The sequence below is a fragment of the Diceros bicornis genome, chromosome 34 (assembly GCF_020826845.1).
Source record: "Diceros bicornis minor isolate mBicDic1 chromosome 34, mDicBic1.mat.cur, whole genome shotgun sequence".
Classification (NCBI taxonomy): domain Eukaryota; kingdom Metazoa; phylum Chordata; class Mammalia; order Perissodactyla; family Rhinocerotidae; genus Diceros; species Diceros bicornis.
The window spans coordinates 13,222,453-13,245,052 of NC_080773.1; the positions used below are offsets into that span (position 1 = coordinate 13,222,453).

General features: G+C 51.2%; 2 protein-coding genes across 2 annotated transcripts; one reads left to right on the top strand and one right to left on the bottom strand.

Moving 5' to 3' along the window:
- Positions 1-412: 412 nt before the first annotated feature.
- On the top strand, positions 413-3,168 carry NCCRP1 (NCCRP1, F-box associated domain containing). The gene is made up of 6 exons (XM_058529292.1): positions 413-749; positions 1,310-1,372; positions 1,457-1,508; positions 2,079-2,174; positions 2,640-2,778; positions 2,909-3,168. Exons 1-6 carry the CDS (start codon positions 452-454, stop codon positions 3,047-3,049), a joined length of 789 nt encoding a protein of 262 aa, XP_058385275.1. The 5' UTR covers positions 413-451; the 3' UTR covers positions 3,050-3,168.
- A 3,182-nt stretch (positions 3,169-6,350) lies between these two features.
- Positions 6,351-6,795, bottom strand: SYCN (syncollin). Its single transcript, XM_058531059.1, is given in 2 exon segments — positions 6,351-6,480; positions 6,482-6,795. Coding segments are annotated over 2 exon segments (444 nt in total).
- Positions 6,796-22,600: the final 15,805 nt, after the last annotated feature.

The following is a 22,600-nucleotide window of genomic DNA, read 5'->3' on the forward strand; positions in this document are numbered from 1 at the left end:
TGGGGAAACTGGGGCAGGAGGTTTGGGAAACTGAGGAGGGTTTGGGACCTGGACTCCTGCTTTCTGAGAGAGGGACGGGCCCGGACTCCTGGGTCTGAGGGAGGAGGCGCTGGGAGATGGACTCCCGGGTCTGAGGGACGAGGGGCTGGGGGCCCGGACTCCCGGGTCTGAGGGAGGAGGGGTTGGGGGCCCAGACTCCCGGGTCTGAGGGAGGAGGGGCTGGGGGCCCAGACTCCCGGGTTTGAGGGAGGAGGGGCTGGGGATCTAGACCCCCGGGTCTGAGGGAGGAGGAGAGGACTTGGACTGGGTCTGAGGGAGGAGGGCCTGGGAGCCCAGATCCTCCCCCCAACACACCCCTCTCTTGACTGCCGGCTGGAGCGCCCCGCCCCGTCCGCCCCCAGTTAACCCCGGGCCCCGCGGAGGAGCCGGGACAGTCGCCCAGACCCGGCGGATGGAGGAGGTGCGGGACGCACACGCGCTCGGGGGCGGGATGGAGGCCGAGGAGCCCGCGAGCCCCCAGGAGCCCCCGTCGCCGCCCCCGCCGCCGTCGCCGCCGTCGCCCGCGGCCCCCGAGACCCCCGGGCTCCCCTCGGCCGAGCCGCCGACCGAGGCGTTCGCCCGGCAGCTGCTGCTGCAGGAGTGGGGGTCGCTGGGCGGGAGACTGGAGCTGCCCCCGCGCCTCACCTGGAAGCTGCTCTACCTGCGGCGGCCGCTCTACCGCAACCTGCTGCGCTCGCCCAACCCCGAAGGTGCCGGGAGGCCGCCCGGTCTCCGTCTTCTTCCCAGAGTCCTTCACTCAGACCGTCTGTCTCTTCTTCTTTCCGTCTGTTTCCTTGTCTCCCTACCTTGTTTCTATATCTCTGTCTCTTTGTCCCTCTTTCTCTCCATCCTTCTCTGTCTCTTCCTCTGTTTTGTGCTTCTGTGTGTCTCCTTGCATCTCTTTGTCCCACCTGCATCTCCATCTCTCTCTCTCTGTCTCTTTCTATGTCATGTGTGCTTCTCTCTCCCTGTGTCTCTTTGTCACCCTGTGTCTCAGTCTCTCTCTCTCCCTCTGCCTATAGTCTGTGTCTTTTTCTCTTGGTGCCTCTCTTTGTCCCTCTGTCTCGGTGTCACCACAACGCCCTCCCCCTCTGCCGTTGTCCCCCTCCCCCAGGACATTCTCAGGGCTCTCCCCGACCCCGACTGACTCGTCCCTGCTAGGCTGGTCCCGCCTGGCCCTTCCGCTGGAGCCCGGGGGGTAGGGAGGGGGAGTATGCGGAAGGGGGCAGCTTCCGCCAGCCTGAGGCTCCCTTTACCTGCTCAATTCCAGGCATCAACATTTATGAACCAGCACCCTCTACTGGTCCCACCCAGCAGCCCCTGGAGACTCTGGGTAAGCTCTTGGTGGTTGTCCCGGAGGAAGGGGGTGGGCCTGGAGAATGGGCAGGCTCTAACTCTTTGCTCCTCCACCGGCTAGGCAACTTCCGCGGGTGGTCCATCAGGACTGAGCAGCTCCAGCAGAACGTTAGGTGAGTGCCCAGGACCCGTGTGGCCGGCATTTGATTCCCCGCTGTGTGACCTGGGGAAACTGTCTTGGCCTCTCTGGGCCTCGGTCTCCTGCTCTGTCAACAGGGTTAGTCATAGGAGAGAATGCTCGTACAACACAAGGCATAGGGTCTGGCTAGGTCTGGCTTGCACATAGTAGGTGTTCAATAAATAGGAGCCAATATTGTTCCTATTCTCAACCTCTTTCCCTGGGAGGGGCAGGTCACCCAGGCCGCCATCTATCCTCCATTAAACCTGGCCCTGCTTCTGCACGGCGGGCGAGATGGCATAACTCAGGGACTCAGATTGGAATCCCAGCTTTGCCATGTCTTTGCTGCTCGACCTGGGCAAGTCACTTCCCTGCTTGAGCCTTGGTTTCCTCATCTGCAACACGAGGTTCAGAAAGCATCTCCCTCAGAGGAGCCCATGGGAGCTGAGACTGTAAGGGGCTGAGTGAGTGCTGTGATGGGGTTTCCTGCTGCCTGGGGTCAGGCCGACCTGGGAGACGCCCAAGAGTCCCCCAGGTCCCAGAGCCCACCTCCCCTCTCTCCCAGCTGGACGGTGAAGCAGCAGTGTGTGGATCTCCTGGCCCAGGGCCTGTGGGAGGAGCTGCTTGATGACGAGCAGCCAGACATCACTGTCATGGACTGGTACGTGCCTCTGCCCTGCCCGCTCTCCGCCCCCTTCTCTCTGAGTCTCTTAGTTTTTGAAATCTGCCAGGCCCAAGGCTGTTCCTTCCTCCTTGGCTGCCTGCCGCCCTCTGTTCTCCAGACACGTCCTTCCGCATCCTTCAGGGGTCAGTCACACATGGCTCCACCAGGACGCTTTCCCTGACTGCCCCCAGCTAGGTCAGATGCATGATGCTCCAGTGCCCTGGACTTCCCCCATCCCCGCCCTGACCATTCCCGGTCGTCACCGCCTGCTGACAGGTCTGCCCTCCCCCCGACTATGAGTCCCATGAGGGAAGGGCACAGGGCTGTCTCAGTCACTACTGTGCTGCCAGCACCACCCAGCCCAGGCGCACAGAGTGGGTGCCAGTGTGTGTTGAATGGCCATGGGAGCCGGGATGTTGGGGCTGCAGTGGCAGCTGAAGGCCTGGACCCCTCCCGCCCCAGGTACGAGGACAGCCGGCTGGACGTGTGTGTCTATGAGCTGCACGTCTGGCTGCTGGCAGCTGACCGCCGCACGGTCATCGCGCAGCACCACGTGGCCCCCCGGACCTCTGGGAGGGGCCCCCCTGGCCGCTGGGTCCAGGTGAGACTTGCTGCTCCGTCCCCCGGCCCCAGATGGGTGTTCATGTCTTGAGACCTCACAGGGAGAAGGGAGGAGAGCCGGGTTCATGGGTCCCTAATAATCACTTCTTCCTAACACGGTGCTGCCCCAGGTGTCCCATGTATTCCGCCAGTACGGCCCCGGCGTGCGCTTCGTCCACTTCCTGCACAAGACCAAGAACCGGATGGAGCCTGGCGGGCTGCGGCGGACCAGGGTGACCGATTCCTCTGTGTCTGTGCAGCTCAAGGAGTGACTGGCTGACGCCGGGCCTGTTCTGACCCCTTGTCTCATTTGCCCACCCCTTGACACCTCCCTGACCCTTAGCACCTCCCTGACCCTTAGCACCTCACTGGTCCTTGGCACTTCCCTGACCCCTTAGCGTCTCTGTCCTTAGCACTTCCCTGACCCTTAGCACTTCCCCAGCCCTTAGCACCTCACTGGCCCTTAGCACATCCCTGACCCCTTAGCATCTCTGTCCTTAGCACCTCCCTGACCCTTAGCACCTCCCTGACCCTTAGCACCTCACTGGCCCTTAGCACTTCCCTGACCCCTTAGCATCTCTGTCCTTAGCACCTCCCTGACCCTTAGCACTTCCCTGGCCCTTAGCACCTCCCTGACCCTTAGCACATCCATCACCCCTTAGATCTCTGTCCTTAGCACCTCCCTGACCCTTAGCACTTCCCCAGCCCTTAGCACCTCACTGGCCCTTAGCACATCCCTGACCCCTTAGCATCTCTGTCCTTAGCACCTCCCTGACCCTTAGCACCTCTCTAACCCTTAGCACTTCCCTGGCCCTTAGCACCTCACTGACCCTTAGCATTTCCCTGGCCCTTAGCACCTCACTGACCCTTAGCACATCCCTGACCCCTTAGCATCTCTGTCCTTAGCACCTCCCTGACTCTTAGCACCTCCATGACCCTTAGCACTTCCCTGGTCCTTAGCACATCCCTGACCCCTTAGCACCTCCCTGACCCTTAGCACATCCATGGCCCCTTAGCATCTCTGTCCTTAGCCCCTCCCTGACCCCTTAGCACCTCCTTGTTCCCTGATCACTTCTGACCTCTTAGCATATCTCTGACCCCATAGCACCTCCCTGATCCTTAGAAATCCCTAACCCTTAACACCTCCTAGGCCCTTTAGCTCCACCATGTTCCCTTAGCACCTCCCTGCTGCTTAATGCCTTCATGACCCCTCAGCTTCTCTTGACCACTTACCACCTCCTAGACCCCTCACTCCTGCCTGGCCCTTGGCTTCTCCCCACATACCCACATTTGACACCTTCCCACATCCTTGAGTGTCTGACTGTTTGGCATTTCCCCTGCACTCTCCGAGCTCTCTGAGGGCAGAGGCCACTTATTCTTGAGTCAGTGTTTGACAGATAGTAAGTGCTCAATAAATGTTTGTTGATTGAATGAATACATACATGTGCCCAAGGGTGCTGAGTAGTTCCCTGCCATTTGCTCCTTAGAACACCACTCAGTTCATATCCCACTCACACATCCCCTAATCCTTGCTTCTCTGGCACCTCACGACCCCCCAAACTTTCGCACCTCCCTTGACCTCTGATCTCTTCACATGTCTCCAACTTATGGCCTGTTAGCATCTCTACTTACCTCTTCTCCCATATCTCTTAACTCTTAGAGTCTCCCCAAATTCCCCTCCTCCCTGCAACCCCGAGTTGTCATCCCCTGCCCCCCGAGCTGACCCCATACCTCCTCCCCCTGAGACTTCTCATTTTTCTTCTCTTCTTCCTCCAGAACTCCCAAACCCAGGTATCCATCAAGGGCTCTCCTCCCTGGGGGTGGGGGGACAGAATGCAAATTTGAATTTGCAGAAATATGCAAATTTGAGCTAAAGTGTCCTCATGTGTTGGGGGAAGGGGAATGAAAGTATTTAACGACCCTTAAGTCCTGAGCTCTGGCCAGATCCCACACAGACCCTGGGACCAGTCCTTGAAGGCCTCCTATGGTCCCACACATGATTCCTGAGGGTGTCCTGAGGTCCCTGGAAGCCAGGACAGCTGGGGATATTCAGGGAAGGGCTCTCTGCCCAAAAGTATGGGGAGCATTTCAATGTTTGACCATCAGCCATTGGTAGCACTGTGTGTCACACACATGTCCTGCGGGTGTGTGTCTTCGTGCACGCCTAAATCCACGTCAGGATCCATGGGTGTGTCCCCATCCCCAGCATTGTCCCAGGTAGGGGCTGACCCAGGCCTGACCGCCCTGCCGTCTCCCCCATCCCGCCCGGGTTCTGGGCGGGCTTGGGTCCCAAGCACAAGCAGATGGCAGACAGGGACAACGTCACAAGGGCTGTATTGCAAGGAAGGCAGGGTGGGGAGTGGGCAGGAAGCTCCCTCCTCCTGGGTCTTGGGGCCTGGAGCAGACCCCAGGGACAGGGCTGGGGGAGGGGCTCAGCAGGCTGTTGGGGGGTGGAGATGAGGCCCCTCCAGGGCATCAGTAGCACCTGCAACAGAATCAAAACTGATCACCAGGGGGTGCCAGGACTCAGAGATCCAGGGTGTGGAGGGTTCTAGAAGCCTGAGAGGGGTTGGGGGCAGGGGCTGCGCTCCAAGTTCAGGAGCTGGGTATCCTGGCCCAGGAGTTTGGGGCTGGGGACTCTTGGCGCTCTTCGGAAAGAGAGCTGGGGAGGGGGTGGTTTTGGAGGGCACTAAGGCTAGATCTAGGGTCCCAGGGTCTGTGAGCGGATCCGTGAGTGCAGGGTGGGCTCAGGGGCCTCCAAAGTTGGGTCTGGGGCTCCAGAACCTTTTTTTTTTTTTTGTGAGGAACACCAGCCCTGAGCTAACATCCATGCCAATCCTCCTCTTTTTGTTGAGGAAGACTGGCCCTGGGCTAACATCTGTGCCCATCTTCCTCCACTTTTTATATGGGACACCACCACAGCATGGCCTGACAAGCGGTGCATCGGTGCGTGCCCGGGATCCGAACCCTGGCTGGGCTGCCAGCAGCAGAGCCCACGCACTTAACCACTATGCCACCGGGCGGCCCCTGGGGGCGCCAGAATCTTAACAAGGGCTCTGAGACTGGTTTCCCCTGGCTGAGGCTGATCCAGAGGGTCTAGGTGGGTGGGGAGCATGAGAGCTAGATAGGCTGTTCCTAGAACTGGGTCTGGGGTCTTAAGATCTGGGTCCGATTTAGAGTCTGGAAGATCCCGAGATGAGTATGGGAGCACTGGGATCTGATAATCTGGGGTGGTGGGGGGAGGGGGAAGGCTGGAAGGACCGGCTTAGGTTCTGGGGGCTCCAAGGGGAGGGGGTTTATGTCTCCCCATCCCCAAGCTACGTTTGGCCACTCCAGAGTTGGTGGGCCCTCCTTGGGAAGTGCAGCTATGGGTGGGTAGGCAGGTGTGGGGTTCAGGAGGGTTCCAGAGGGTGTTCCCAGAATGGAGGCTGGGGGGTTGGGTCAGCTTCTGAGCGTGGGAATCCCAGAGTTGGGTCTGAGAGATCCAAGGAGCACGGACTTGGGGGAGGGGGTGCGGGCGAGGAGAAGGGGGACCTCCAGGACTAACCAGGACTCCCAATTTGGGTCAGGGACTCAGGGGTCTGGACGAGCCCTGAGGCCTGGGTGCTGGGTCCGGAGCTGCAGCCTGGCGCGCGGCCGGGCGGGCGGGCCCCTGCAGCAGAGCGCGGAGATGGAGCCGGACCAGTGGCCGAGGAGCCGGGCGGTCCTCCAGGCGCGGGTAGGCGTCGGCGGAGACCTCGCGCGTCTTGCCGGCCGTGCGGCGTTGGGACCACGTGGTGAGCTCGCGGCGCTGGGCCGCCACAGGCGAGGAGGCCGTGTTCGCCCAGCCGGAGGGCAGGAAGGGCAGGGGGGCGCCCGCGCAGCAGTGCTCGTAGCCGGGGTCGCTCTCGTCATAGAGGTTGGCGCACGCGCGCGTCTCGTCTGCGCTCTTGAGGTCGCCGGGCACCGGGCAGGCGCCTCGGACGCCGGAGACGGCCGCCAGGACCACGGCCAGCAGCAGCGGGCACAGCGGGGACATGGCGACACTGCGGGGCCGCGCCCCCGCGCTCTTACGCGCCTGACCCGTGGGAACCGAGAAGCTGCGAGCTAAGGACTCGAGAGGGAAGGCGAGGGCGCCCCCTCCTCCAGGAGCAGGGAGACCTTCCTAACCAAGGAAACCCACAAGGATGAATACAAGATGGACATATTTGTATAAAATTTACCTTAAGATTTTATGTGGCAAACAGCATTATAAAGAAAGCCAATTACAAGACTTGAGGACCAGTCGCTTGCAATACAGAGGATGGCATAGGGTTAATAGCTATAGGTAGGAAGAACGCTTAAAAATTGGCAAGGAGTGGAACCCCAATTCCAAATAAGCAGAGGCTTATAGGATAGAGGGGGGCTGCACCTCCAGGCTGGGTGGGTCGCCTTGCCTAGAGGCAGGACCTTGGGAAAGTAGAAGCTGGAGATAAGGAGAAAGGGGCCCTGGAGGGAAAGAGAGAGGCGGGGAGGAGATGGGGAGAGCGCTCCCCTCCCCCATCCCCCCTGAGGAGTGGGAGATCTTCCTAACCAGGGTTGGAAACCCAGAATCTGTGAAACATGAGATAAACATATTTGCATAATACTTAAAAAATGTTGCAAGGCAATGTACAAAAGGCTTGGGGGAAACTTTGCAACACTTGGAACGGCATAGAGTTAATAACTATAATATATAAAGAGTGCTTACAAATTAACAAGAAGACATCAAACAACCCCCCCACTCCAAGAAGGAGAAGCCTAGGAGGGGGAGCAGGAGAGAAGAGGAGGCTGCCCCCCGCCCCCCCCCAGACTCCCACTCCCCAGGAGCCAGATTTTCTTAACCAAGTTTGGAAATTTTGAATCTCTGAAATAAACAGAGGATCTGTATAAAACCTGTTGAACTGTATAAAACTTAAACCTTTTGTATAGCAACAAACACATAAACAAAAACCTAACCTGGGGAAAAATAGGAAATTCTTGTAACATACAATGAGTGCTCACCGATCACCAAGCAGAAATGACACATGTCAAGGGAAAAATTAAGAAGCGGCACAGGAAGGGGAGGGAGCTGGGACTTCAGGGGAGGACAGGGCCCCGGGCACCTGGGAGCCTGGCCAAGGCCCTTCACAGGTTCTTTGGAATCTCTGGCCTCCTGCCAGAAGAGAACAGGGTCAAGAGTGTGGATGAGCTGATCAGACAGACAATGGTTCAAGTCTGTGGCTCTGTGGGTGAGTCCAAGTCTAGGCCTCAGTTTCCTCATCTGTAAAATGGGTGGTATTTCTTCCTACACTAAGTGTTGTGGTGGAGATTACAAGGGATAATAGAAAGTGCAGGGGTTAAAGGAACAGCCTAGGAGCCAGGCCGACTGGTGCCAAATCCCAGCTTCCTCATGAGCCTTTGCCATGAGTTCACCTCAGGGCCTCACGGAAACAATGACGGTATCCACCTCAGAATGCTGGTGTGAGGAGTAAATGAATGAAGGCACATGGTGGTACCGAACCTCTTAATCTCAAATTCATGTGCCCATGTGAAGTGAGCCAATCCCTGAGTCAATGGTACTTGGAGATGGAGAAAGGTTTATTCCAATTGGCCAAAAGGAGAAGGCAGGAGGATACGTTCTTTGAAATCCATCTTAACAAGTGAAAAAAGCCCGAGGGGGGTGTCTTTATAGAGCTAAAGGGCTTGGCAGGAGGGGTTTTGGAGAAACAAAGGGGAAGTCCATATTTCTTTCACTCCAGATAAGCACCGGGGCAGTCAGACTTCTGGGCGTCAACGGCAGCTGGGGGCTGGTTATCTGGTCGTAACTTCCTTACAGGCATTCTTTTTTCTTCTGCAAAACAATCTCATAAATCCTTGTGACCTTGAGTTATCCCTCAGGTTAAACGAGAAAACAGCAAATTAACAAGATTAACTTCTTTTCATCTGTGTCTGTGTTGGGAACAAGGTTGAAGGGTAATCATGTTCTTACTGAATATTTACAGTAACCCTCAGGTACCGGCTTCACTAACAGCACACACAGTAGGGCCCTTGCTCGGTGCTGTAGAGCATTTGCCGTCATTGTTATTATGAAAGCCCTGGGCGTGGTGCCTGCACCTAGTAAGGCCGCAATAAACGTAAACCAGCACAACACAACACCAACAACTTGCTCTTATCCACAGCTGCTCAGCTAACCCTATGCTCTACTGGCCCCCCCACTGATGCTGTCTTACCCCTTGGACAGAGGGATGCAGTGGTTAAGAGCCAAAGGCTGGAAACAGTTGGAAGTGGGTTCAAATTTTGACTCTGTCCCCCTGCTGAGTGACCTTGGGCAAGTGAACTCACCTCTGAGCTTCAGTTTCCTCCTACTTTCAGTGGGATAATAGAAAATGATAATAAAAAAATTACTAATAGTTTATAACTAATATAATAAAATATTATTCATAAACCTTAGGAATAATTCACACAATTGTTATTTATAAATATAATATAAATACTTAATATATAATATTGAATAAATACAATAGTGTAAATATAAATCTATATAGCTCCAAGCACAGTGGCTGCACGTGGTAGGTGCTCCATAAACGGGAGCTATTATGACTGTTCTTATCATCACTCTGAGACCCTGGACCCTGGCCTGGCCCTGCCCCAGACCAGAGCTGGATCTTCTCCCTCCGCTCCTCTCATTATCCCATGAAATCTAATCTCCAGCTGCTAACTTGACCTCCCAGAGCCCCCCACTCCCAGCTCCGCCAGGGCCCTGGACTCAGGAACGGAGCCAGGGAAGTGTGGCACAGATGGGCACAGTCGCCTACAGCCCCATTCAGCCAGGAGGGCCCTGAGCTTCAGACCCGGATGGCAACGTGGGAGAGCGAGGAGACTCTAAGAGGGAGGCAGACCCGCAGACAGAACACAGGACCCACACAGCCAGCGTCAAAGACAACCCACGGAGACCCAGGGCGTGGGCACAGCATCGCAACCCAGGGACACACACGGGCAGGGGTAGGGACACGCCTTCACAGTCAGCCACTGAAGGCCACTGGTTCTCATTGGTGAATTCTAGAGAACTGCACTCATTGAGTGTAGAAACATGCTTGATACACAATCCCAGACAATGCCCCCCCAACAGAATCACACCCCCCCACCACCCACAAGCCCCCAGCCCTCAACCATGCCCACCCTACACCCCATGAAATCTCAAAAGTGCAAAACCCTAGGGGCTGGCCCGATGTCGTAGCGGTTAAATTTGCAAGTTTCGCTTCAGTGGCCCAGGTTCGCAGGTTCGCTTCCCGGGCCTGGACCAACAAACCGTTTATCACGCCATGCTGTGGCGGCGTCCCACATATAAAGTGGAGGAAGATGGGCACGGATGTTAGCCAAGGGCCAATCTTCCTCAGCAAAAAGAGGAGGATTGGCAACAGGTGTTAGCTCAAGGCTAATATTCCTCACCAAAAAAAAAAAAAAAAAAAAACGAAAAAGAAAAAAAAATCTGCAAAACCTTATACACATATCTGACATGCCCACATGAGCATCCACAGGCATCTTCACCCAGAAACAACTTCCTTACTGTTTATTAACACAAACTGGACAAGCAGCAAGAAAATAAACATCTCCTTACTACCTATTTTGTTTCTTCAAATGGAAGTATGTCTTGCCCTTGAGGAAGCCACAAGCCCTTGAGAAAATTGGACGGGAAATCAATAATTCAAACACAATGTGAGAAGAGTTATAACAGGGCATTGCAAAGGACTCTGGGAATGCAGTAGGAAGAATAGCAAGGGTGTTTTTCTTTAACTATCCACTGATATATTTTGATTCATAGAGTAAGAAACAAATCCTCCTTTCAGATCTCACAACCTTGATTCGACATTTTTCACCAGACCATAAAAAAGGAGATTGGTATACATATGAAATTGACACTAGAAGAAAAAAGAGAGTATTTGTGTCAAGGCAGTACCTGAACACAGACGACGGTATAGGTGGCACATAATTTAAGTGAAAATGCTAAATCTGTTGCATAATATGAGAAAATATTCAGATCAGCATTTAAGTTCACACTGGATCATCAGAACTCATTATACCTCTGCGAAGATAAGTTACTGGATGGGATTATTTCTATATAATTCTTAAGGGCTCATATGACCATCCAAAGCAGGAATAACTGTGGTTTGGAAACGGTGGTTCACAAAGTGTGGTCCCTGGACCAACAGCATCAGCATCCTCTGGGAACTTACTAGAAATGCCAATTCTCAGCCCCACCGCCTGCCATTCTATGAATCAAAAATTCCAGGGGTGGGGCTGACAATCTGAGTTTTAACTCGCTCTCCTAGTGATTCTGATGCACACTGGGGTTGAGAACCACTTGGTTAAGACTGTGGTCTTCTAAGGCTTCATATGGCACTGGATGTTTATGGCATCTAGAATTTTCTGTATTGATACCTCAATTTGCTCAGCGCCTGTAAAGCTTATTTCATATAGTTTTCGTGATTAAAAAAAATTCGTGAGCAAAAGAAAAAGGGACATCTCTTCAGGTCCCAGGTGGTCTCAGAAGACAGTGCCTAGAACCCCAATGCCCGGAATGAACCTGAATTTTCTCCAACAGAGACCGAAGATTAGTCATCACCTAGCTTCGGGTCATGGCTGAAGACGGGTTTCTCAGATACACCTGCCCCAGGTTGTCTCGAAGCTCCCTGGGTCCCACGGGCCCCTTGTGGTCTAGGGGGCCTTCAACTTCACTGTGCCCAAGATCTCTTGGGGGTGGGGCAGGGAGGGTCTTCTTAAGATCCAGATCCCTATTCAGCAGGTCTGGGGTAAGATTTAGGTTCTGCTTTTCCTACAAGCTCCCAGGTGCCGCCAGGAATACAGCAAGAATGCAGCTCTCAGTAGGGAACCTGCCACCAGCAGGGCGTGGCAGGAATTCAGACGTGAGCAGGGCCAGGGGGCACAGCAGGGGAGTGGTTGAGACGGAAAAAGAAACTCCAGTGAAATTTCAGAGGGAAGCCTGTGGAGGAAGCTGAGTGTGAAACTCCTGGTGGTTGGAACAGCTGTGACCCAGGTGTGCCTGCGGCGGGGACGGTGGAAACCCTAAACTGAGCCGTCGGAGGCGGCCGGGTTTCGCTGGCCGCCGAGCGGGTTAGGGGAGGCTGGAAGCACCCGCAAGGTGGCGCCATAGCACAGAGGTTCATCACGCTGGATCTGGCGGGCTGGACCCCTGGTTCAAATCCCGACTCTGCCACTTACATGCTGCGTGAACTTGGGCAAGTTACTCAACCTCTGTCAATTTCAGCTTCCTCCTCTGTGAAGTGGGGATAATACACATAAAAGCTAGTTACCGCTCTGAGGCTTCTAAGAGACGTCTCCTCTCTTATTGCTTATGTTGGTCATTGGTACATTCTCTCTTTTTAAAAAATCAGTTTTGGGGGCCTACCCAGTGGTGCAAGCGGTTAAGTGCGTGCGCTCCGCTGCAGCGGCCCGGGGTTCACTGGTTCGGATCCCACGCACGCACTGACGCACTGCTTGGCAGGCCATGCTGTGGCTGCATCCCATATAAAGTGGAGGAAGATAGGCACGGATGTTAGCCCAGGGCCAGTCTTCCTCAGCAAAAATGAAGAGGATTGGCAGATGTTAGCACAGGGCTGATCTCCTCACCAAAAAAAAAAAAAAAAAATCAGTTTTAAGATATAATTGCGGGCCGCCCCGTGGCTTAGCGCTTAAGTGCGAGCTCCGCTGCTGGCGGCCCGGGTTTGGAACCCCGGGCGCTCACTGAGGCACGGCTTCTCCGGCCATGCTGAGGCCACGTCCCACATACAGCAACTAGAAGGATAGAAGGATGTGCAACTATGACATACAACTATCTACTGGGGCTTTGGGGAAAGAAAAGGAGGAGGATTGGCAATCGATGTTAGCTCAGGGCCAGTCTTCCTCAGCAAAAAGAGGAGGATTAGCATGGATGTTAGCTCAGGGCTGATCTTCCTCACACACACAAAAAAAGATATAATGGCAACAGTTTTATTAGTCTTTTCAACTTACTGATGGTAACCAACATTTAGCTCTCTAGACCTTCTCTATTGTATATTTGTTTTTTCTTTGATTTTATCTTCTTTCGTTAATAATAATAAATAGCGTTAGTTTCTATTGTGCATTTGGTTTTTATTCTTTCTTCCATTCTGCTTTCTTTGAGTTTATTGTGTGTGCTGTTCTCATCCTAACATGTGAGATAGATGTTTAGCTGGTGAATTTTCAGCCTTTTTTGTTTTCTCACATTTGTATTTAAGGCTTTGCACATCCGTGGTGGGACTGTGTGTGTGGCTTACATAAGACAATAAAAGTAGCAGGCTGAGACTGTGTCAGGCACACGGGAAGTGCTCAGTATGTTAAGTAGTAATGTTGATGTTGGTTTTGATTATTATTATTAATCAGGGGCCTTAAAGACAAAGATTCAGGGGAAGAAGCCTGGATCAATTATGCATTGGTTTTCTATTGCTGCCATAACAAACGATTACAAACGTAGTGGTTTAAAACAACATAGGGCCAGCGTAGTTGTTAAGTTCTCGTACTCTGCTTCTGCGGCCCGGGGTTCTCCGGCTAGGATCCGGGTGCAGACCTACTCACTGCTCATCGAGCCATGCTGAGGCAGTGTCCCATATAGAAGAGCTACCACTCTACAACTATGATACACAACTATGTACTGGGGCTTTGGGAGAAAAAAGAAAAAAAAAAGAAGAAGATATCAACAGATGTTAGTGCTGGGCCAATCCCCACCCCCCACCCCCGAAAAATAAATAAATAAAACAACGCAGATTTCTTATCTGACAGCTCTGGAGATCAGAAATCCAAAATGGGTCTCAGTGGACTAAAATCAAGGTGCCAGCAGGCCTGCATTCCTTTTGGAGGCTCTAGGGGAGAACCCATTTCCTGGAATTTTCTAGTTTCTAGAGGCTGTTTGCATTCCTTGGCCCATGGCCCCTTTCTTCTTCAAAGCCAGCAACACAGCATCTTCAAATCTCTCTCTGACTCTGGCCTCCTCTTCTGCTCCCTCTTCCACTTTAAAAGATCTTAGTGATTACACTGGACTCACCCAGATAAGCCAGGATAATTTCCTTATTTTAAGGTCAGCTGACTAGCAGCCTTTATTCCCTCTGCAGCCTTAACTTCCTCTTGCCACGTGACATAACATATCCCCGGGGACTGGGGATTAGGACACGGACATCTTTGGGAGGCCATTATTCTGTCTACCAGAAATTAACATTTGGTTTTACAAATGAGAAGTATTCTTCTCTCTTATATGAAGAAAGGTGGCTACTCAAGCTGTTTGGGGCTCCAATGTCAAGGCCCAAGCTCTTTTTATATTGTTGCCCCATCATCCATATGTGGCTTCCTCTTCATGGTCCAAGAGGTTGCTTGAGCTCCCTCCTTCACATCCACATCTCGGACAACAGGTGGAGAATGGGAAGGAGTAAGGGAAGAAGAAAGGAGTGCCTCACCCTTTAAGATCCCTTCCCAGAAATGCTGCGATACTCTGTCTTCACCCTGCTGTCACCTTAGCTACAGGCAGGCACACGATGTCGCAAGAAGCTGAGTCTTGACTTGGTGAAAAATCAAGGTTCCTATTACTGAAGGGAGAACAGATATTGAGGTATTGTCACAAAGCTTGGGTAAGAGGCAGGTTGAGGGATGACAGAGATAGGACATGGATATCCAGGAAAAAAAAAAAGGGGGAATCCAGCCTTTCCACACCCGGGTAGGGTAGAGAGAGGGCTGACTGTGGTAGGCTGATAACGGCATCCAAGGATCTCCAGGTCCTAATCCTGGAACCTGTGAATGTGACCTTATTTGGCGAATCGACTTTACAGATGCGATTGAGTTAAGGATCTCGAGACGGGGCAATTGTCCTGGATTATCTGGGTGGGCCCTAAATGGAAACACGTGTCCTTCTAAGAGGGAGGCAGAAGGAGAGCTGACGACAGAGGAGACGGAGGAGAGATTGGAGTGATGTTCTCTGAAGCTAGAGGAAGGGCCATAAGCCCAGGAACACAGGCGGCCACTAGAAGTTGAAAACGGCAAGGAAACAAATTCTTTCCTGGGTTCTCCCTAAGGAATCAGCCCAACCGACACCTTGATTTTAGTCCTTGAAGATGCATGCTGGCCTTCTGACCTCCAGAACCATAAGAGAACACATTTGTGTGGTTGTCAGGCACTAAGTTTGTGGTGATTTGTCACAGCAGCCATAGGAAATGAATACAGTGACTTTGCCCTAAAAACTCCCATATTCCCTAGGAGATGTGACTGGGGTAGGAGATTCCTTGAGAAATCGAAAGTTGACTGAAGTCTTGCAGGGAACGAAAATGATTATGGGTCTGGCAATTCTACTTCTGAGTATTTATCCAAAGAAAATGAAAACAGTCACTCAAAAAGATATCTACACCCACATGTTCATTGTACCATTATTTACAAGACATGGAAGCAACCTCAGTTTCCATCGATAGATAAAGAAAATGTAGTATATATACACAGTGGAATATTATTCAGCCATAACAAAGGAGGAAATCTCACCATTTGTGACAAGATGATGGACCTTGAGGGCATTATGCTAAGTGAAATAAGTCAGAGAAAGACAAATACCATATGATCTCACGTATATGTAGAATATAAAAAAAACAAAAACCCAAAACGAACTCATAGAAACAGAGAACAGGGCCGGCCCCGTGGCTTAGCAGTTAAGTGCGCGCGCTCCGCTACTGGCGGCCCAGGGTTCAGATCCCGGGCGCGCACCAACGCACCGCTTCTCCGGCCATGCTGAGGCTGCGTCCCACATACAGCAACTAGAAGGATGTGCAGCTATGACATACAACTATCTACTGGGGCTTTGGGGAGGAAAAAAAAGGAGGAGGATTGACAATAGATGTTAGCTCAGAGCCAGTCTTCCCCAGCAAAAAGAGGAGGATTAGCATGGATGTTAACTCAGGGCTGATCTTCCTCACAAAAAAAAAAAAAAAAGAAACAGAGAACAGATTGGTGGTTGCCAGAGGCCAGGAGTGGGGGGCAGGTGAAATGGGTGTAGGGGGTCAAAAGGTACAAACTTCCAGTTATAAGATAAATAAGTCCCGGGGATGTAACGTACAGCACGGAGACTATAGTTAATAATACTGTATAGCATATTTGAAAGTTGCTCAGAGAGTAGATCTTAAAAGTTCTCATCACAAGAAAAAAATTTTGTAACAATATGTGGTGACAGATGTTAACTAGACTGATTTGGTGGTCATTTCACAATATATACAGATATCGAATAATTATGTTGTACACCCGAAACTATATAACTATGTTATATGTCAATTATTATCTCAACAAAAAAGAGTGATTATGGGGAGCTGGGGGAGGGAACTTCTAGAAGGCAAGGGATGGATTAGACTGACTGGTGTCAATACACTCAAAATTAACAGTAGCATTGAAACTAATACCAATAATAGCTACCACTTCTTGAGCCCTGACTGTGTGCCGGCTCCCCTGCCAGGGGCCTTACACACGTGCTCTCATTTACTCTCAGAGACACTCGATGGGACGGTGACAATGAGCCTGTCAGTCAAGACGGGCTGCGTTTTGCTGCAGCAACAAATAGACCCCGGGGGTCACACCTGCACAGGCTCATTTCCTTCTCACCCCATGTGCTTGTCGCAGGTCAGTTTGGGGCTCTGCTTGTCATTGTCCTCACCCGGGGTGACAGCAGCCAAGACCTGGGTCATTGCCAGTCTCTGGTCACAGGAAAAAGCAGGCACAGTGGGCACTGGCCCTTAAAGCTTTGGTCCGGAAAGAACACGTCATACCACTCACATTTTGAGGGGAGATAAGTGACTTCACAAAGTAGACAAAAAATGCCGCCCTTATGGAGATGACCTTCCAGTTGGGGAGGCAAGCAATAAACAAAATAAAATAAAGGAAATGATTGAATGCCACACAGCAGGACATGGGGGCTATGGAGAGAAGTGAAGCAGGCAGGGAGGATGGAGTAGGGTGGAAGCAATTTTGAATGGCGTGACCAGGGCAGCCTCATGAAGAAGAATCTGAGCAAAGACTTGAGGAGGGGAAGGAGGGAGCCAGGGCAATCCTGGGGGGAGAGCATTCCAGGCAGAGTGAACAGCCTGTGCAAAGGAAGATCTGAGGAATGGCAAGGAGTTTGTGTGGCCAGAGTGAGAGAGGTAGGAGGAGAGGGGAAGGGATGGGGTCAGAGAGGTCAGGGGGGCAGGTCGTATAGGGCCTTGTATAGGGACTTTGCCCTTTACTTTGAGTGAGGTGGAGCCAGGAGAGGGCTCCCAGCAGAGGAGGGACGTGACCTGACTCAGGTGTCCACAAAGTCCCTCTGGTTGCACGTGGGGAACAGACTGGGGGTTCAGGGCATGAGTGGGGAACCCAGGGAGGAGGCTGCGCCATGGTCCAGGTGGGAGAGTGCAGACAGGACCAAGGTGGAGACACTGGAGGAGTGAGAATGGTCAGATTCAGCATATACTCACAAGCAGAGTCAACAGGACTTGCTAAATGGACGTGGAAGATGACAGAAAAGAGAGGAGCCAAGGGTGATCCAGGGTTTTTGCCTGGGCATCTGGAAATACCGAGCTGCTGTTTACTGGGATGAGTAAGGTTATAGAAGGAACAGGTTTAGGATGGAGAGAGCAAGACATGATAAATTTGAGGAACCAATTAGACAGCCAAATGAATTGTCAGGAGTCAGTTTGATGTATAAGCCTGGAGCTCAGGGGTGAGGTCTAAGTTTGGGAGTTGTATCAGTCAGTTTGTGCTGCGTAATAAACAACTACAAAAATCTCGAAAGCACAACAGTAATTACTTACTTAGCCCAGGCATCAGCAGATGAGCCAGGGGTGGCTCTCTTGACCTCTGGGGTTGGCTAATGCCACTGGGTTCAGTTGGGGGGCTCTTCTCATCGCTGTGGCCAAAGTCCAGGAGGGCAAGCGAAACCCATGAGCCCTCGTAAGGCTGAGACTGAGAACCAGCACGTTGTCACTTCTGGACAAAGATATCATTGGCTAAACAAAGGCTCATGGCTGGGTCCAAAATCAGGGGTCAGGGAAGTAAACTCTGCCTTCAGCTAGGCCATGACAAGGGTATGGGTTCAGGGAGGGGGAAAATTTGCACCAAGAATTCAATCTGCCACTGGAGCCATGACCACGGGGAGGGGGGGGTTCTAAGCCATGAGAATAAATAAATCCATCACAGATGGATGAGAGATAAGGGCTGGGACGAGCCCTGGTATATCCCAATGTCTAGGAGTGGGAGAGGAGAAGAAGAATGAACAAAGGAGACTGAGCAGGAGCCACCGGAGAGAGAGGAGGAAAACCAGGCAAGTGGGAGCCAGTGAAGAATGTGGATGATCACCACGTCAACTATTGCTGAAAGATCAGGAAAGAGTGGACAGAGAAGCGACCGTTGGGTTTAGCAACACATAGGTCACTGGTGGTCTGGACAGGAGCTGAGTCTGCGGAGTGGTTGGGGTGAAGCCTTATTGGAACACATCAAAAGAGACAGGGAAGAGGAAGTGGAGACAGTGATGCAGACAACTCTTTGGACAAATGGACTCCCTGGAAAAGGAGTGTGATGGTCAGTTTCATGCGTTCACTTTATTGGGTCACGAGGTGGCCAGTCATGTGGTCAAACATTATTTTGGGTGTGTCTCTGAGGGTGCTTCTGGATGAGAAACTGAGTAAAGAACATTGCTCCCCCTGATGTGGGTGGGCCTCATCCAATCAGTTGAATAGAAGAAAAAGGCTGAATCAGAGGGAACTTCTCCTGCCTGACTCTGAGCTGGGACATCAGTGTTTTCTGGCCTTTGGACTCAAATTGAAACATTCGCTTCTTAGGTCTCAAGCTTTCTCACTTTTGGACTGGAACTGACACCACAGGCTTTCCTGGTTCTCAGGCCTTTGGACTTGGACTGGAGGGACACGTGGGCTATCCAGGGTCTCAGCTCACCAACTGAAGGTCTTGGGTCTTCTCAGCCTCCAATGTTGTAAGAGTCAATTCCTCATAATAAATCTCTCTATATATCCATATCTATATCTATATTATCTATATCTATATCTATCTATCTCTATCTATGCTATACTGTACTATACTGTTGGTTCTGTTTCTCTGGGGAACCCTAATACAGGAAGGCAGAGAAATGGGGTAGTAGCCGGAGGTGATGTGGGTTGAGATAGAATTTCTTTACATAATAGAAATTATAGGACTACACAGACAAAACTGATGATGCAGGATGAGTGGGAGAGAATTGTGGAGAGTGTCCTTGGGTGAGAACGGGATGGGATTTAGGGTCCAAGTGGAGAAGCTGGAAGTGGAAAGGAGGATGACAGAGTTTCAAGGCCCAGACGCTGGTAGGTAAGTAGGTGTGGTAGTGGGAGCATATGAGATAGAAATTGATTGCCTTTATGTTTTCAGTGGAAGAAGCAAAGCCATCCATGAGAGTGAGGATGGGGGAGAGGAGTTGGAGGTTTAAGGAGACAGGAGACAATAGGTACTGGAGGGCTGTGATAGATTATGGGAGCCTCAAAGAATCTCAGTTTGATCAGAAATTTACCCTCTTTGCTGTGGTCTGAGCCTTCAGGGGAAGTGGGTCCCAACCCCATTCCACAAAGTGGACCGTCTTGGGTCTGAGCCAACCATAGTTGTCTCATGTCCCTTGCCAGTGAATCATTTAGGCTGAGGCCTGTGACACAGTGCTGGCCAATGTGACAGTCGTTCATTCTTTCAATAACTATGACTGAGCACCTACTATGTGCCCGTTTTGGGCGCTGGGGACACAGAGGTGAACAGAACAGACAAGAATCTCTGCCCAGGGGGAGCTCATATTCTAGTAGAGAGAGACAGGTAGTAAACAGCAACATCATAAACAAGCAAATTTATGGTTTATTAGAAGAAGATGTGGCTATGGGGGAAAAAGTAGAGCAGGGTAAGGGATATCAGGAGCACTGGGGGGTTTGCAATTTTTAATAGGGTGTTAGTGTGGGCTTGAAGGGAAGTCTGCTAGGGGGCTCCTGGGAAAGGTTTTCTCAGTGATAAGAAAGATACATGGTAAGATGCTGTCCCTTTTCCTCCTGTGGACATTGACCAGAGGATGTAATGTCTGGAACTATGGCAACCACCTTGTGACCATGAGATGATCTAACTTGAGGATGAGGCTGAACATGGCAAGGCTGAAAGATGAGAAGGATCTGGATTATTGATAACATTAGTGTGATTTCCTGAATTATCCAGCTCCTGATCTATCCTACCTTCAGGCTTCTTGTTATATGAGATTACACATTCCTGATTGTTTAAGCAAGTTGAGTTGGGATTCTCCATTATTTAAGGGAAAAAAACTCCTACTAAACATATTTGCATTTTATACACAATAGTCTAGTTCTATTTGTTCTACAACCATATGTGATGTGACAATATTTCATTTAAAAAAATCCCTTGGGCCGGCCTGGTAGTGTAATGGTTAGGTTTGCATGCTCTGCTTTTGGTGGCCTGGGGTTTGCGGGTTCAGATCCCGGGTGCAGACCTACACACCGCTCATCAAGCCATGCTGTGGTGGTGTCCCACATACAGAATAGAGGCAGATGGGCACAGATGTCAGCTCAGCAGCAATCTTTCTCAAGCAAAAAGAGGAAGATTGGCAACACATGTTAGCTCAGGGCTAATTTTCCTCACCAATAAATAAATAAATAAATAAATAAATAAATAAATAAATAAATAAATCCATAAGTGCTGAAGAAGTTAACAGGCATCCACCAGGGTCCTGGGGATGAAAGAAACCACGCTGCTCTAGCAGATAGTGGTGTTCAGAACCATGGAGAGCAGCCCCGAGGTGTTGCCTTCTCAGCACTGTAGACTAGCTCTTCTTACCTGGGTTTCCACTGGCCGATCCCTTTCTATGGACCACTGTTCAGAGATGGCGAGGGAACATTTAGGATCAGAATCTTTGAAGCTATCGGCTTATCAGGTGGTCCAGTTTGGATCTGAACTTGAGCTGGTTTCTATGCACAACAATAAAGCTAATTTGCCCTTGTCCTTGAAATCAGAGTTGGAGATATTAACGTGGGATGTGTTAGGCTGCCTTATCATTCAAAATATCTTCTTCTCTTCCAAAGTGAGGAATCCATTTCTCGGAGAAATTATAAATCTCAGTCCTATTGATCTCAGGCTTGGCTATGTCACTTGTTTGGGCCAATGAAATGGAGGTGGAAGGAAAGCAGTGCATTTCATTTCTGAATAGAAGCTCTAAGAACCAGTGCATAGTCCACCATGTACTCTGATCTCTCTGCTCTAAGACCAGCAGTATCCCAGGTAGGGCTGAATCCTCATCCTGGATCCCAGTGAGGAGCTGAGACTCAGCCTGCCCAAGATGGACATGTTGCATGAGTGAGCAATAAACCTTTCTTGTTCTAAGCCACTGAAATTTGAGGGTCATTTGTTACTACAGCGTAACTCAGCCTAAGCGGACTGACACAAGAGTAATCAGTGAGAAGGTTTGTGAATCCACAGGGATATACGAGATGACCCCAGAGAGAGTGTAAAGACGGAAGAGAGATGAGAGTCCAGGACAGGAGCCCCAGAAGCCTGAGTGTTTAAGAGGTGGGAAGAAGAAAGAGAAAGAGAATGTGACTGAGAAGGAGCAGCCAGAAGTTGAAGGAAGGCAAGGAGAGTGTGACATCACGAAAGTCAAAGTGGGAGAGAGTGATAGGACGGAGTTGGTAAGGAGTGGGTCAGAGGCTGCTGAGAGGTCTTCCGGGGTGAGAACTGGAGAAGCAACTGCAGGATTTAGCTATAAAGAGATTGTTGGTATTGAGTGGAGCTCTGGGGGCAGAAGCCAACTGTAGAGGCTGTGGAGACTGGAGCAGGTAAGGAAATGGAGCCCATGGAAGACAGAGATGGAGAAACAGTTGGAGAGAAGAGTACGGATTAAGAAAGGGATTTCATAAAGGGGGAGGCTGCTGATGGGCAGGTACTTGTAGAAAGGAAGGTTTGAAAGATAGAGGATAAGAGAGGGGTGATTTACGGAGGAATGAGATAGGAGGGCCCAGGATGAGGCACTGGCCCAAGTTAGGAAGAAAGGCAGCTCATCCATCATGACAGGATGACAGGGAAGTGTAGGGGCAGGTAGGAGAGTGGTGTAGATGATGAGTAATTTTTTTCTTTTTTTTTTTTTTTTTGTTGTGAGGAAGATCAGCCCTGAGCTAACATCCATGCTAATCCTCCTCTTTTTGCTGAGGAAGACTGGTTCTGAGCTAACATCTATTGTCAATCTGCCTCTTTATTTTTCCCCAAAGCCCCAGTAGATAGTTGTATGTCACAGTTGCACATCTTTCTAGTTGCTGTATGTGGGACGTGGCCTCAGCATGGCCGGAGAAGCCGTGCGTTGGTGCACGCCCAGGAGCCGAACCCCGGCTGCCAGTAGCGGAGCACGCGCACTTAACCGCTAAGCCATGGGCCGGCCCGATGATGAGTAATTTCTACCTGGCAGCTTCTGTGAGGCAGAGGGCAAAGTAATCTATTTGGAGAGAGAGTGGGTGTGATGGAGTATTGGACGTGAAGAAGCAGGGAAGATTTGAAAGGGCTGGAGTGAAACTTTCAAGAAACAGAGGTTTTAAGAAATAGTGCGGTCACAGAGATGGGGGTAAGCGGAAGAGCCTGGTTCCCTGGACTGCAGTTCCAGATTATCATCTTCCACCCGCCTCCGTGGATACTGAATATAAGGACACTTTGCAGCTTCATACCAATGAGAGTCTTGGGAAATGGTGGAGGCAGGGCAATCTCATGCAGCCAGAATTCTTCAACTTTGAGGGAAACACTCCTTT